The sequence below is a fragment of the Oryza sativa genome, chromosome 3, assembly GCF_034140825.1.
Source record: "Oryza sativa Japonica Group chromosome 3, ASM3414082v1".
Lineage (NCBI taxonomy): Eukaryota > Viridiplantae > Streptophyta > Magnoliopsida > Poales > Poaceae > Oryza > Oryza sativa.
The window spans coordinates 37,191,357-37,206,581 of NC_089037.1; the positions used below are offsets into that span (position 1 = coordinate 37,191,357).

At 38.7% G+C, this 15,225-nt stretch overlaps 2 protein-coding genes across 3 annotated transcripts; both read right to left on the minus strand.

Moving 5' to 3' along the window:
- Positions 1 to 275: 275 nt before the first annotated feature.
- Positions 276 to 10,776, minus strand: LOC4334849 (protein EXPORTIN 1A). 2 transcript variants are annotated; one of them, XM_015776601.2, is made up of 32 exons: positions 10,446 to 10,776; positions 9,896 to 10,012; positions 8,849 to 8,941; positions 8,676 to 8,747; positions 8,457 to 8,564; positions 8,307 to 8,389; positions 8,028 to 8,166; positions 7,870 to 7,938; positions 7,564 to 7,641; positions 7,394 to 7,453; positions 7,238 to 7,282; positions 6,852 to 6,959; positions 6,674 to 6,769; positions 6,305 to 6,505; positions 6,114 to 6,173; positions 5,615 to 5,725; positions 5,381 to 5,478; positions 5,196 to 5,304; positions 4,874 to 4,939; positions 4,600 to 4,698; positions 4,428 to 4,508; positions 4,256 to 4,345; positions 3,574 to 3,659; positions 2,959 to 3,039; positions 2,680 to 2,862; positions 2,451 to 2,517; positions 2,254 to 2,364; positions 2,018 to 2,125; positions 1,800 to 1,937; positions 1,591 to 1,722; positions 1,415 to 1,519; positions 276 to 972 (listed from the first exon to the last, which is right to left on the minus strand). In XM_015776601.2, exons 1-32 carry the CDS (start codon positions 10,539 to 10,541, stop codon positions 850 to 852), a joined length of 3,213 nt encoding a protein of 1,070 aa, XP_015632087.1. In that variant the 5' UTR covers positions 10,542 to 10,776; the 3' UTR covers positions 276 to 849. The 2 variants fall into 2 exon arrangements, with proteins under 2 accessions (XP_015632087.1, XP_066164777.1); XM_066308680.1 differs by having other exon boundaries at positions 9,896 to 10,267.
- Positions 10,777 to 11,861: 1,085 nt separating this feature from the next.
- On the minus strand, positions 11,862 to 12,812 carry LOC4334850 (uncharacterized). The gene has a single exon (XM_015774426.3). It carries the CDS (start codon positions 12,549 to 12,551, stop codon positions 12,126 to 12,128), a length of 426 nt encoding a protein of 141 aa, XP_015629912.1. The 5' UTR covers positions 12,552 to 12,812; the 3' UTR covers positions 11,862 to 12,125.
- Positions 12,813 to 15,225: the final 2,413 nt, after the last annotated feature.

Consider the following 15,225-nt stretch of genomic DNA (forward strand, 5'->3'; position numbering starts at 1 on the left):
GTCAAAACTTTTCACTCAGATTCTAAGTAACTGTAATTATAGAATCCAGAAAATGAACTAGAAGCCGAAAAAGCTAGGTTTCTCAGCTTCTTCCGGTTCTCACGGACTACTTTTCCAGTTCTCACGGACTACTTATCAGAATTTAAAACTCCCCCAAACAAGCCCCTATACACACTTATTGGAGCCCAAACGCTCCTGAAGAATCAGGCTTGAATATGAAAACATAAATCAAATCGTAATTCGTTCAGAACTTGCGTTAATATAGAAAAAAAAAGTGACGCCAAAGATTCGCTCCATGCATGTGGGTAATACACGCGGGCGATCCGACTTTGATACAGACTCGACAAATCACGAGCGTCAAAAAGAAACCAAACAGCACATATGCGGGCAATGTAAAAAGAACATATTTCACAAAATAGTACACTACGAATATAAGTTTCTATCCTGAATCTTGTCCACAATACAGAATGCGGCCGATCTATAAACTAAACTAAAAATCATGATACAATGTTGTACCGTGATCATACTATATGATGGCCCCGCACACGCAGCAATGTTAGCAAAATACAGGAGCACAAGAGCTGCTGTCATCACATTAACCTGACAGCTCATACTGCAAACCAATGGCAGTCCAAAACAGCTCTTGCGACAAAATTGAGTTGGCCTTTCCTATTGACTAGCAGAAATCTCGCAATCAGCACCAAGTGGAGGTAACCGAAAATAAAATTACAGCAGGCACCTTCTTTCACCACCCTGGAAGAGAACTTGGGCAATGGGGTGTTGAGGGCTCCAGAGGTTTGGAGGCCAAAGCAAGAAATGGAACTGGATTAGCAAGGCTGAATCACAGAATTATGAATCAACCATCTCATCTTGTAATTCGCTTGGGGCAATAAGCCCTGGAATGGCAAGCATTCGTTGACGCTCCCTCTCTCTTTGTGCAGCAGCCTCTTCAGCATACAAATCCTTATTATCCTAACCAAACGAACATGAAACAACTCATCAGACGAGTTCAACAGCAAGTAACATGAAAACAAATAAAAAATGGGCACTTGTGCATTGTAAAGGCCCTAAAATAATCGCAAATCCTTATTATCCTAAGCAAATGAACATGAAACAACTCATCAGATGAGTTCAATAGCAAGTAACATGAAAACAAATAAAAAATGGGCACTTATGCATTGTAAAGGCCCTAACATTAACGCTATACTTGGCACATGATTCCATATCTATCGTTTTCTCAAGTTGGCACCATACTACCACGTGGCAACATCCACTCTCTGGTAATTAGCAACTGTTGGTTTCTGATAAACTATGTTCTTACTATTTCTGGTATAGTGAAGTATTGGTTCCTCTAATTCCTTTGAATTGTGAAAAATCAGGTCCATGCCAGTGTCAAGGGGTAGGAGCAAATTACCTGAGCCGAGAACTCCTTTGATTGCACCAGGAAATCCCTAATATGGTTTTTGAAGCTTGGAAGGTCATGTTTTGAACTAAGAAGCCCATCAACAAATTTTGTAACCTGTGCGGGAAAAGTTGTTAGGTCTATGATGGCCACAGAAGCACAGGATAGCTGCAAAAGAAGGATCATACCTCAGTAGGTGTCATGTTGGGAAATGATGAACCTAAAAGTTTTATTGTGTAATCTCGGACAAACATAGCGTTGTCAGTATATTGGTATGGTACTGAGGATGCATCCCAGAGAGGCTCCGTCAGACCATCAACCTACAAATTAGGAAAATTAATAATTAAGTGTATCCATACAAACAAAAGAGAACAGATAAAAATGAATATTGACATACCACACAAAATAAGTGCTGCAGCACCAAAACATGAAGCTTGAAACCAGGCTTGTGGAATGTGTCTGTCAGAACTGCAAAGATCTCTTGTTCAATATTCAAAAAATAAGTTTTGTAGAATTGATTTTGGAATCCTGAGGCCTGCAAGTGAATCATGTAAAAAAAACATAAGCAAACAGAATATTATGCAATGGTAGCAAATTGTGGATTGTATTTTCTACCTGAAAGTTCTTTAAAATTTCCAGCAATAGACTGAGACCAGTCTCTGCGATGTTTCTCTCTGTATGTCTAAATGCCCAGTTGATAGAGTCAATCACAAGTTTCAATTGCTGAATAAGATAACAATCCAATAATCAGATAAAACAGAAGAATAGAAGATAATATGTTGATGTATCTGAACTCAATAGTAAATTTAAATCAACAAGGAAGAATGATGTTTTAAATAGTTGGTACTAACCTGACTTGAAAGCTGAATTAATGCTTGGAAGCAATGGGTGCCAATCGCACGAAGCAAAGAGAAAAATTTGAGGCGATGCTCCGGGTAATCTTCAAAGTTTTTAGTGATCATCTGACAGGACAGAACAAATTATTAATCCAATCTAAAAATATTACCTATGGATAGAATGAAAAAGGAAGCTTAATAGGTATTCCTACCTCAAGAGTGCACTGGAAAACAGCCTCAAATATGCGAGGCACGTCTTCAAGCATTTCACCTTTGTATCTACAATAAACATTAAAATGATGATTACTGGAAAGGAATATCAGAACAGACAGTGCAACAAGATGTACAGTTGGAAGAAATTTCCTACGAACTGAAATAATAAAAACACATTTTAATTTACATCTACAAAAACAAAGACATTATCAGGTTGGAGGCATATACTTGTTTATGATCGTCGCAAACAGGGACAGAACTTCAGATTCCCTAGCATCGGGAACATTTCTAGCATAGTCAGCAAGAATAGGATCCATCATAGGAGGAACAAACTGTTTCCCAATGTGTGGTAGATCTTCAGCTTTGTCCACAAAAGTCTCAATCAATTTCAATGTTTCCCTCTTGACAGATCTGTCACATATAGAGCATAATTTAGTAAAACAACAATTCATACCTAAGGAGATTTACAAAGGAGGTCCTTGATAAAGAGAAACCATCAATTCATACCTAAGGAGTTTTACAAAGGAGGTCCTTGAGGCAAAAGGTCCCCCTTCAGCAATGGTGCTTGATACAAGCTCACTGTACATTCTGATGTGAAAACAATGCACGAACAAAAAAGATGGTATTAGCTAATGAAGTATTAAAGGCATAACAAGATGAAATCAACCTTGACCACAAGAATAATCAGAACATGGCAGGCACAATGGCAAAAAAGAAAATTCTAACTAGTAGATTGGAGCAAATTTAGCATGATCGCTTGCTTTCTGGGCCAAATTCTGCAGGCCCCAGAAAGTTGTGGTTGTTTGCATATTGCCATACAAGAGAGACCAAGTTTTACATGGGCAGGCACCAGGCAGGACAATCCCAAAGAACAGTTCATCTGAGACCTTGATCTAACTTCGGAAGGTGTTATGTAGTACAATACTGAGATTTAGCAATATAGTGTATCGAGATTTGATTTTCCATCAATTGTTTTAGTCAGTTGCTTCAATTTATTTACCCCGCCGAGTGCCCCAGATTTGTAATACTTGATTAGCTTTGTACTTCCAAGAAAATGCTGTACCATTATCTAAGAGTTAACATAATACAGCAATAAAATACAGTAAGCGGTGAACAAAATACCTGTAAACTGTCAACATGTCAAGAAAGATTAGGGAAATTTGCGGGAAAAAGTGTGGTCCAAGTGAGCTAGCAACACTTGTGTTTGTCTGCAAGCACATATAACAACATTTATTACACCAGGAGAAATAACAAAAAACCAACAGTATCTAAGACCAAGGAGGGTTGTGCAAAAGGTAAATGAAACTGAAAATTACACTAAAAACAGCACATTGTACACAAAGAAAATGTTTTAATTCAACAGACAGCGAAGCACACAGAGGAACCAAAAGCAAGCAAGTGCAATTGCTGGCTAACTACCTAGAGGTAACACACAAACAACAATTGCAAAATATTTTCTAGAATGTATGATATCTACAGTTTTACACAGCAAATTGACCCTAAATATTTTCAAAGTTCCCAAGCACAATCTCACAAGAAAAAGCATGCTCTATAAATTGGTTCAGTGAGCTATAATGAACAAAAATGTCCCTACCAGTTCGTGACTTAGCATATACCTGGCTACGCAGTTCAGTTCCTACTAGGTGGACGATCTAACTTTGAAGCTTTACAAATTATAAAATAAATAAATAAAAAGAACATCAAGAAAAAACAAAAACAACGAAAGAAAGGAAATAATACCGCAGTTCACACAGCGAATTTCAAAACAATAGACAAATGAAATTCTCAGGCTCCATTAAATTACCTGCAGGATGTTAAGAACAGATCTAATAACATCCTGGTTCTTCAGGATATCAATGCTTTGGCTTGCCTGTCCAATTATCTCGGCCCATTTCTGTTCAATGATAGGAAAACCTGTCAAAACTACATTTTCCAGAAAAAGTATAAAGGCATACTAAGAATGTAGAATAAGGAACCTGATTAGGGAGGCTCATCAGTCTTTTGAGGTATTCATCTCTCTTAGTGTTATCAGATTCAGCTTGAATCATGTGGCCAACCTGAGCAGCAAAATCAGATAGCACAAAATAATATTAATGATAAACTATTCTGATTGAAATTGTGTTTTACTTATTTGGTTTTTAAGCATACCGATTCATAAAACGTATGAATCTGGTGCGGCTCAAGATCACCAATTGTCGTGGCAAGGCTGGACAACAGTTCAGAAACAAATGGTTCGTTCTCGCCCACCTAGATAACAAAGAAACATGAAGTTGGTGTGTCACCGGTGCATATTAGCATAAATTAGATGCATGTGCTTAAATTAAATTCAGCACATGCTTTAAGTAAAACATAATTTGTAATGAAATAGCAGCAAAGTATCCACATAAGAGTTTGAGATATCAAGCAATGTGATTGAATTTACCTGTTGTGTGACAAATTTGCGCTTGCATTTCTGAACAATTTTCAGAAAAGTATCACACGCCATATCCTGCAATCAGCAGAGCAAGGCATACATTACATACAACACTAACAGAAGTGTTGAGGCATTAAACTATTTGCACAAACTGGAGATAGCAGCAAACAGCGTGTGTGATGATCAAACAACAGATACATGAGTAACTTGTTATTAAGATCATGGAAGGAAAGATGGCTGCAAGCAGTTCCAATCTAAGTTCCACACTACAAGGGCTGCAAAACAGTGATTCTGCACCAACACAACAGACTACATGTGAATGCACACTGACCTGAACTCCAGGATGCATCTCATGCATGAACTCAAATAGTTTGTTAACCACCGTTTTCAAGAACTTCCAATGAGCCCTGAGAAATCTTGGGTACTGACCAACAACATACCTAACAAAGCAATCATCAGATCAGTCAAACCTTAATTTTGTTAGTATAAACATGGGTAGTTGAGATGAATGCTTACATGATGTTACTGGCAATCACAGCTTTATTATCCTTCCCCTTTGTGATTTCACAGAGATTTAATAAATCGCGAATAACCATTACCAAGAACCTATTTTCCTGAAAAAGATCCACAGAAACCATTAAGAATTTCAGCACTGCATGAAATGGTCAAAATTATCACAAAGCTAAATATTAGTCCTCCTTAACGTTTGCCAAAGACAAAAAGAATGGAACAGTGTATGATTATTCAAACCTGTTCCTCCACCATAGAACCAGATATTGATCCGATTGCCCAGCAGAGAGTATTGAGGTTATTCCAACTCCAGTCTTCTCCATTTAATTGCTTACTCAATTTCTTCAGCATCTGGGATCCCAAAACAAATTTGTAGTTTTCTGGTTTAACTTCGTACAAAGCACTAAACCAGATGGAGAAATTGTGCAACAATTATATCGAAAAAGTAGACATTTTTAATTGCTCTTGGGCTACACATAGTGAGCTTGCTCACATAACTTTCCTAGGTTACACAGAATTGAGCTTTGACCAACAAGTAGCTTACTAACTACTAATATTACAGTAGGCACTTTCAAACTAAAGCCATGTGTTGTCATCATTTGAAGTCAGGTTTAAGCCACAACTTGCGCTATCTCAACATAGAAATGGAACAAATTCAATGGATATCACATAGCATGAACAAAGCATAATATTTATAGCATGTGTTTTTTTAATGAAAATATCTGTAGACAGGACATACTTGCTGCTCTGTATCCTCATGATCAAGATGAGACAAGTAGATCAGTGTTTCCCTCATAATCTGCCAAAACAATTAATTAAAGAAAGGAGGCAACACATAAGTTTGACAATTAAATTAAACAGGTGAAGCACAGAGTATGTGACACAATTTGTGTACAGGGGTGGAAAATAGCTACACATTCTGTTACTAACCTTATACTGGACAAGAACATCGTTGTCTTTCATTGTTTCACGTACAATATTCCCATTTTCATCTTCCACAATCAGTACCTCCTCTGGTTTTGCCATCCGACAAATCATCAACATTCGTAATTTTGATAGTGGGCCTGAGTAAAGCTGACGCCTCTGCTGAACAGCTGTGATGGTGCCATCAACTCCAGGGAGCATCTGAGCCTACAGATTATTCATATGTGCGATGAGTCGACGATGTAGAAGAGTGCAGCACTTCAAAACAAGAAATAACAAGTGAAATAGAAGGAAAAGTTTGCAAAAAGTGCATGAATTGCAAAGGTGAATATATCAAAGCCATTGAATTCATGTAAAAAATTCATAGAGGAACACCTGAAGTCCCATCATGTTTACAGATGCTGCAGGCTCCATTTGATTGTGTGCTTCAAATAGCTCTAAAACAAACACATTCCAGTAATCCAAACACACCTGCAAATCGGCCAAAATTATAAGATATGCATCTCTCTTGAACCATTCATATATGTACCGAATCTAGCTATAAATTACTTACCTTAAAAACCTCTGTGTCATCAACATATGAAATTCCAATGAGGTACTCAAGGCCCAGAAGTAATGCAGCTCTATTTTCTGGAGATGCCTCCAATATGCGCATGTGATTCTAAATGTATCACCAAATAAAGAGATCAGAGCATATTGAAACTAAATCATGATTTCGTACGGCGTAACTAACATTTATGTTATTTTTTCAGTGTATAAATTGACAAGGCCAATACAAGAACAAATCAGCTTTTTTTGTCACAACTGGGAATATGACATCAAAAGAGTAGGTTAATTAGTTACAGCATCTCAAAGAAAGTTTCATATATTTTAAGTGTGCAATTTTATTATCTCAAAAAATAAGATAGTTAGGCATACAGAGAATGTGAGAAATCCTACCTTGAAGAAAGAAGTGAAAAAAAGAGCTAGATTTTGTATGAATGCCTGCACCAAGGAAAATACATTTTATTAATACAGTACCTCAATGGTATTTAAAAAATGAGAAATCAACCAGACTCCTATGACTGACTGTTATTGAAGTAATCACTGCCATACCTGTTCTTCACTGGAGCCATTAGCATAAGCATCAGGAATTGTTCCAGGAGGAAGAATAGCCTATACATGTTATGGAAGGGTCGTTCATAAGTACATATTTAAAAGGAGGGGGAAAGGGCGAGGATACTTTAGAAAGAAGGAAGCAACAGATTCCTGAAGACATTCTTTACCTGCAACTGCATCATGAAAATCGTATACATCTTCACATACTGCACATTATAAAAATCACCAAACTGAAGAGCAGCGACCTGCAAGATCCATATATACAAAAGATAAATAGGGTATTAAACCAACAAGGTTACATGTTTCTCAAATGCAATAGGGCTGGTTTACTGCCCCCATTCAAAAAGGATATATAGAAAAAAAAAACTGAACCAAACTAATGGATATGGTCCATTTTTTATTACTCCATTAGGAACATACGCAGTTAGAAACATTGCTAATTAGACACAGCAGGAAATACATCACCAATTTACCTCTGTAAGGCACTGGAGTGTAAGGTTCCGATAAGCAGCCATAGGAAAGAACTTCAGTAATGTCTCCAGCTAACAAACATATATGAAGAAAAATAAGACATGATTTGATAAATTCTATGTAGGATCTTTCCTGATAAGTTTAGAAATAAGCTACATACCAAAGGTGACTCAAATATGAAGCCCACTGGTATCCATGATAAGAAAGCATGAAGTGTAGCCAGTGTAGCACGGATGAGCTCAGGTCTTTGTGTTGCAGATAGGACATATAAACATAGCTCATGAATAAGACGAAATTCACTGTTCAACAATAAGGAAAATAATGTTGCATCAGTTCAAAAGGCAGTCGCAATAAAGTATATGTCAAAATAATTGACTGTGGTCTAATATATATAGATACAGAACACCCTAAAAGGACAAAGATGGTAACAAGAACCAACCTGTTAAGTGATGACTTCAGTTCTTTAATCTTCTGTTGTGTCATTTCACCTCTTGAAAAATCAAAAATTTCTTCGCTTAAAAGCTGCAAATCGCAGAGTCAGTAGTTGGTTCCATGTTGTTAAACAGAAACAGGTGATAACTCAACTTGCCTTCAATATAGCCATGCAATTTTCGCATATGGTTTCACTACTCTTTGCAGCAGCAACAAGGTCAGGAACGAAAGATGACCACCTAGCTGGCCACTCATGCTTCAGAACCTATTATATTGCAACAATTAATAATACAAGTCAGTTGACTTGCCAGATGAACAAATAGATAATAACAAGCAGTGCTATGACTTAAAAGGTGACTGAAACAGTACAGCTTACCTGCACCAGTATAATGTTGAGTTTATTAACATAAAGTCTCTCTTGCCGAAAAGAAGCCTCATTACTGGAGAGCTGATAGAGTGACGAAAGAGAACATAAAAGGCATACACGAATGAGATTTGTTTTCATGGGCCAGATGAAATAAAAGATTTGTCAAATGTATTGGTCCTTACCTGGACAATAACATCAGATATGTAATTCTTGATGCCATCACGTTGTTCAGTTGGCAATGCATTCCACCTATACTTTATAACACTTTCAAGTACCTAAAATGTGTAGCAAAATCAGGAAATGACACAGAATGAACTTCGCAGCTACAAGTGAAGATGTAGCACTAGCATGCATGCACAGAGACATCCCAGGTTGGGATCTCCTAATTTAAAATGAACATGGAGCAAGCATCAGCATCATGTTGAAACTAGCTTGTAGATGCAGAAAACCCAGGTTTTATTTATGGCTGATGCACATAACTATGGGTTGCATGATCATACCATATGGCCCCTAAACAATTTCTGTGGTTCTGCCAAAAAGAGAAGGGTGATGATGGAGTCATGGCAAAAAAAGAGATGAGCCTTATTTGAATAGTGAAAGAGATTAGAGATTCTGAAGTGGCAAAAGAGAAGCTCTTTTTATTCTGTTGGTGAAACAATAGAACCAACATGTCACCTTTCACTGCTCTAAATAGAGGCCATTATAAACCATGTTTCTCCAGCATGTTAAAAAATAAGCATAGCACAAAAACTGCAAACTGATATTTAGAAACTTAGGTCTCCATCTATTTCTGTAAAAAAGGAAGCATCCACTTTTACTGTAAACAGGGTTCTGTACAAACTTCATGCTACCATCCTGCATTTAAATTTTTTAAGCATGGCCTATGTATGTATTCAATCTAGCCTATGCGCTAGGCCTGCGAAGGCAAATAAGCAACATGTGTTTCTCCTAGGGTTGATTCGTCTCTATAATGTGGTAGTACATAAGTGATAAAACACTCAACACTGTTGAACAATCTGAATGCTCAAATATAGGATATGGTGACTATGAGAACCTCTCCTAACACAGTTACACTACAATCATATAAGCAAACGTGTAATGTAAAGTGCAGGTATTACGGGATGAAAAAATATCTTACTACAATGCTAATCATTAAGAGAAATGGCAGCCATCTTTATTGAGTTGCAAAGAAACCTAACATGGCTAACTAGTGAGGTGCGGAAACTTACTTGGAGGGCAAAGAACTTGGTGTTCAAGTTGTGAGAATTCTGCAGAATGTGGACCACCTGCAGCCACATATCTGGATTATTCTGTAGATCCCGTAGTATCTGATCAGCGGCATTCCTCTGAAAGAAGAAAAAAGGCACATAAGGATAATATGGATGCATGCATGACATTGCTTAATCAAAAAAATGGTAGGAAGAAACACATTAAAGGTGATAATGACATTGTATATTGGCAGGAGGTTAAAATAAAAGGATAAACGAATATGCAGCAGGGCAGCAACAGCAAACACAGAGCGTGAAGGGGGGGGTCATAAACGGTGCTATAATAGCAGCAGCAACGCCCAGCTTGACGCATACTCCAGTAAATACGAAACCCTAAGGATGAAAAAGAGTAAGGTTGAGAGGGCATTGGCGGGCGGTGAGAGCGGATAGGGTTGGGAACGCATAGGAGAAGAAAGCGCGTAAACCCTAAGTCTCGGAAGCTGTCCGGCGGCGGTGGCGGGGAAGAAGCACGCAAGGCGCGGGCGAGCGAGCGGGCGGAGAAGTAGAATACCTCTTCCTTAGATCCGGTGCCGTAGAAGGCGGCGACAGTGGCGTCCAGCAGCGGGACGTCTATGGGCTGGCTCAGATCCCTCAGCTTCTCCGCCATGGCGGCGGCGGGTGAAGCGAACAGGGGTCGAAGTGAGGGGGGGATTCGGGGAGGTGCCGGAACCCTAGGAGCGGCGGCGGCGGCGGCGGCGGGAGGGATGGATTTCTATCGGGGAAGGGAAGGGAAGCGGAGGCGGAGGAGGAGGAGGATTTTTATTTTGGTTTTTTTGGGGTTTAAGAGATGGGAGGGGAGGAGCGTCTTCCTTCCTTGTTGTTTGGGGTTGCGGGGAAAGTACGCGATGCTCGGCTTGCTGCCCCCCCTTTTTCACTCTGCCCCCCTCTACAACTCCGTATTCTTATTTTACATCAATACATTCCAATACCACTAGTTGTTTATTTGTTTCCTTTCTCATTTTCATGATATATATATACTCCCCGTGTTGTTTACTTCTAAGTACTACTTACTTGAGTTATTACCTGTTTGTTTTACATGTGTTATACTACTCTCATGAATTTATATTATGAGAGCATTTTTTCAATTACGGAAATTATTTACATCCCCTATCTAGAGTTGTGCAGCACACAGCCAACAGCCGCTTTTGCTGCTAAATACTCAAATATATACGGTGTGGGACAAATCCCCAAATATTATGTATAGAAATTTAAAAAGAACAATTATTATGAGAGTATTTATAATTGATGTATACTTCTTCACAAAAATGATATAAATCTCATTTTACAAATAAAAACAGTTTAAACATATTAGCGGGCACACTAAAGATGTGTCTAATGCCATAGATTCTATGACGTCAATTGAAAAGCAGCTACAATAGGACAATGATACGTGTTAATGCTAACTATTCTAGTCGTTATAACTTTAGATTAAAATATTATTTATATGTTCTAGTTAGGCGTACATTGAATGATTATTGTTATAAAAAGAAGCCATAGCAGTAGTGTTTGTCAGACTTGGTTGTAACGGTATATCAGATATTGCCCGATATTGTAGCCAAGAACCATGTGTAAAGGAAAAATAAAACCCAAGAGGTTTCTAGCTAACGCCAAGGTATCGAAAAAGAAGATTGGCGAATTTAGAAACATGTAAGAGCTAGGAAAAAGACAACAATATGGACATGGCTACATAGTCCGTTGACATTAATTATTCAAGTCGAACTACAGTAAACTCTTGTTATAACTAGTGTACTACCTCATAACTGTATAAATTAAAGACGTAAAAATGAATTCTCATTTACTATAACATATTCATATTTAGGCTACACGTGTAAAGTGTTCTTTTTTAGCACATTGTCTCTCATGAACAGTTTTGCAGTGCAATTTCTTTTGAACCAGTAAATAGAGCAGAACTGAAGACGCGTGGTAGTATACAGATGCAATTAATCCTTCTAGTAGTAATATATTGCTATTGTATCAAGACGGGAACATAAGTTGTATCATACATGCATACATTGTGTAACAGATGGAGTATATACGAGCTAGAGATCAAATAAGAGACAGCGTATTACATATGGATGGATTAATTCCTGTATGTATAGATAGATAATATATAGTATATGCTAGGTAGGTAGATGAGTAAATTATAGCTGCAAGGTGGAGTAGAACCGTAGAAGTAGGTAGCTAGTTACTACTAGTAATCAGCAGAATCCCAGAGAGGCCTGAACCAGATGGAATGGACAGAGGATTGGAAGGAGAGCATGAGCAGCAACAGCAGCAGCAGCAGCGCCACAACCCACGGCGACCCGCTCCCTGCAGCCTCGGCCTGATCAGCATATGCATGGTGGTGGTGTACTTGGCGGCGCAGCGTCCAGTAGCGGCGTCGATGCTGGAGGACGAGAAAGAGGAGGAAGATGGTGACGGCGGCGAGCGGGGCGGCGAAGACGCGGAGGCCGATCTCCGCACGGCGCTCGATGGCCTTGTAGTCGACGTAGGAGGAGACGGAGAGGAAGAAGATGACGATGGCGAAGAAGACGAGCAGGCGCACCGGCGGGAGCGACGCGGAGGACAGCAACCGCGCCGTCCACGACCGCCGCCTGTGCTGCATCCACGACGACATGGTCGATCGATATATATATATATATATATATATATATATATATATATATAGCCTAGCTATTGTTTATTCATTAGCTAGCAGGCAGCAGAGATCGATCGATCGAGATCAACAATTCATGGACAAGAAGCTCTTGGAGCTAGCTACTGCTACAACTGGTGGGGGATGGATATGCGGTGGAGGGAGGGAGAGACTAGCTAGCTAATTAAGTTAAGAGCTTGATGCCGGCCAGCTGCCGATGGATCGATCGAGATGCTGATGAGAATGAAGAAATTAATGGGCGGGGCGGGGGCGGTCGAATCGAATCGAATATATGCTTGCTAGCTAGCTTAGCAGCCTATCACCTGCTCCTGCTGGAATAAGCTTGCTGCTTTTCAATCACTACAGTATGTCTGCCTCCTGCTGGATCAATTCCATTCAGTGAGGCTTGTTAATTAGCTTGCGCAGAAATGCAAAGCATGATTAATCAATTTAATTTAACCAAACCTTTGTCCCATCCTTGCAGTGTGAGCCAGGAAACTAACACATCCATCCATCGTTTTCTCCACGCCTGATAAGTCCAGAAAATTGAACAAAGCAATATACAGAAACTAATTTACGGATATAACTTTTACATATGTTTTTGTTCTTTGCGATTTAAAAACAATGCTGCAAAAACCATGACGAGAAAACATCAAAATCAACTATAAAATTTAGCTTTAAAACTTAAATTTTCTTTTACTCTCACGAGCCAATAAGACAACGATGGATATGTTAAATGTAGAACTCATAAACCAGTCGATGGCCCGATATTTGTTTGTAGTTCATCACTTATGAGTACTAGAAATGAGTTCATCACGCATTGCAAGTAGAAAGTCACAACATTTATCTTTATGGAAAAATATATAGTGCAAACCTAAAAAGTACCATAGTTTCTTTTTTTTTTAAAAAAAAAGGAAAACCTAAGATTTTTCCACGTTCCATTTCTATTTGACGTTAATTTTCAAGTTTACACCATATACATGTAGTTTGTTCTAGATATTTTCCCCATCTTCATTGCTCCCATCATGCATGAATCCTCTTTGTTGTCCAATCCCCAAAAAAATGCTGTAAAATGGTATTACCCTCTCATACTCATCAAATTTGTATATTTTAATTTCCATAATACAAAAAAGGCACCCATACATGGTATTGCACAATCATGCTCATCAAATTTGCATGCATGCTTTCTAAACTTAGTACTAACGACAGATATTGGAAACAAAGGAGGTGTTTGTTTCTCTAGGAGTCAAATTAATTAATCTCAAGTGAAAAAAAAATGTAAAAAAGTCCTATGTGAACTCATGTTTATTTGGGTTCTTTGTGAAAGTCCTATGTCAAAATCATAATCGGGTTGGAGCAACAATCTTTGGTGTGTGTTTTTTACCTGGAAAACTACTAGGGCTTTGCCTAGCTTTGGTGTTGTAAAGTGTATAAAAAGAGGTGCAATTTCACAAAGAACCTAAATAAACATAGCAAAACCATTAAGGTTGTGTTCGAACGTGTTGGTTTGTAACCCATTTATCCTGCATGAAAAACAAGGTAACTCATTAGCACATAATTAATTGAGCATTAGCGAAAGAACTTAAAAAAACGGCCAATATGACTTTTTAAAGCAACTTTTATATAAAAACATTTTAAAAAAAGAAACATATCATTTAGCAGTTTAAGAAGCGTGCACGTAAAAAATGATGGAGTATAAGTTAATAATGGGATATTCAAACGCGGCCTAAGCCTTTCAATCCAGCGTCGAAAAAGACCAATCTCTTCTACCATACTTGCTCGCAGACCAATCTCTTCTCCATTGCACTTGTTCGCGGATCAATCTTCCTCTCTTTTGTTTATACCGAGGAAAATTTGCTAGAGATGCAACCATGACCGTAGCAAAAGTTTGAATTCCGAAACTTAATTTAATTTTAAATTTGAGTTTACGTTCTTTTCATTTCTTCGCGTTCTATTTTTTTAATCCATAGCTTATTTATACCTTGTTTATTCCTTGATTCTTTTTTATACAGAAGGATGGAGCGATAAAAGATTTGTGAAAGAGAGTGCTGCATATGCGTTTGGGCTGGGCTTTAATTTGAAGACCTTTCGATCAACGGGAATTGACAAGGAAAGGAAAAGCGAGCGACAGGCCTAACACAAGAGGACGCGACGCGGCCCATAACAACAAGTTAGTTTCTGCCCGTGCTTTTTCTTGAAATAGGTAACGCCCCTGAACTTTACGACGGCCTACAAAACATCCTCAATCCCCAATACTAGAAATTTTTACCCTTAAATATTCAAAATCGTACAAACTAGATCACATAATAGTATAGAGGGTTGTTTTAGCTGATGTGACATCCTAGTTAGTAAAAATAAATAAATACTCCTTATCTTCTCCTCGTTGGCACCACATCCGTGTGGTCTCTGCCGACCATCAATGCAACATCAAGATGGTAGCATCAACCATTTTCCTCTTCTTCTTGTTTGACCGGCAGACACTGGCGTTGGCTCGACGGACATCACCATCGACGCGTCCCATAGCCCCTAGCACACGTTTTCACCCCTCCCATGATGGAGTGCTCGTTGTCTTCGACGCCATTGCTGTGCCCCCATCATCATCTTCCCCATCCATGCGGCGGCCTTGAGGAGATCTCGGCCCTGAGGGACGCGAAGG

Excerpts from the sequence above, each read along its gene's own strand:
- LOC4334849 (XM_015776601.2), bottom strand. The coding sequence starts at position 10,541 with ATGGCGGAGAAGCTGAGGGATCTGAGCCAGCCCATAGACGTCCCGCTG. Across the intron at positions 8,942-9,895 it reads CCAAGTTCTTTGCCCTCCAA|GTACTTGAAAGTGTTATAAA; the intron begins GTAAGTTTCCGC and ends TACACATTTTAG. Across the intron at positions 4,940-5,195 it reads AGATGCATCCTGGAGTTCAG|GATATGGCGTGTGATACTTT; the intron begins GTCAGTGTGCAT and ends TGCTGATTGCAG.
- LOC4334850 (XM_015774426.3), bottom strand. The coding sequence starts at position 12,551 with ATGTCGTCGTGGATGCAGCACAGGCGGCGGTCGTGGACGGCGCGGTTG.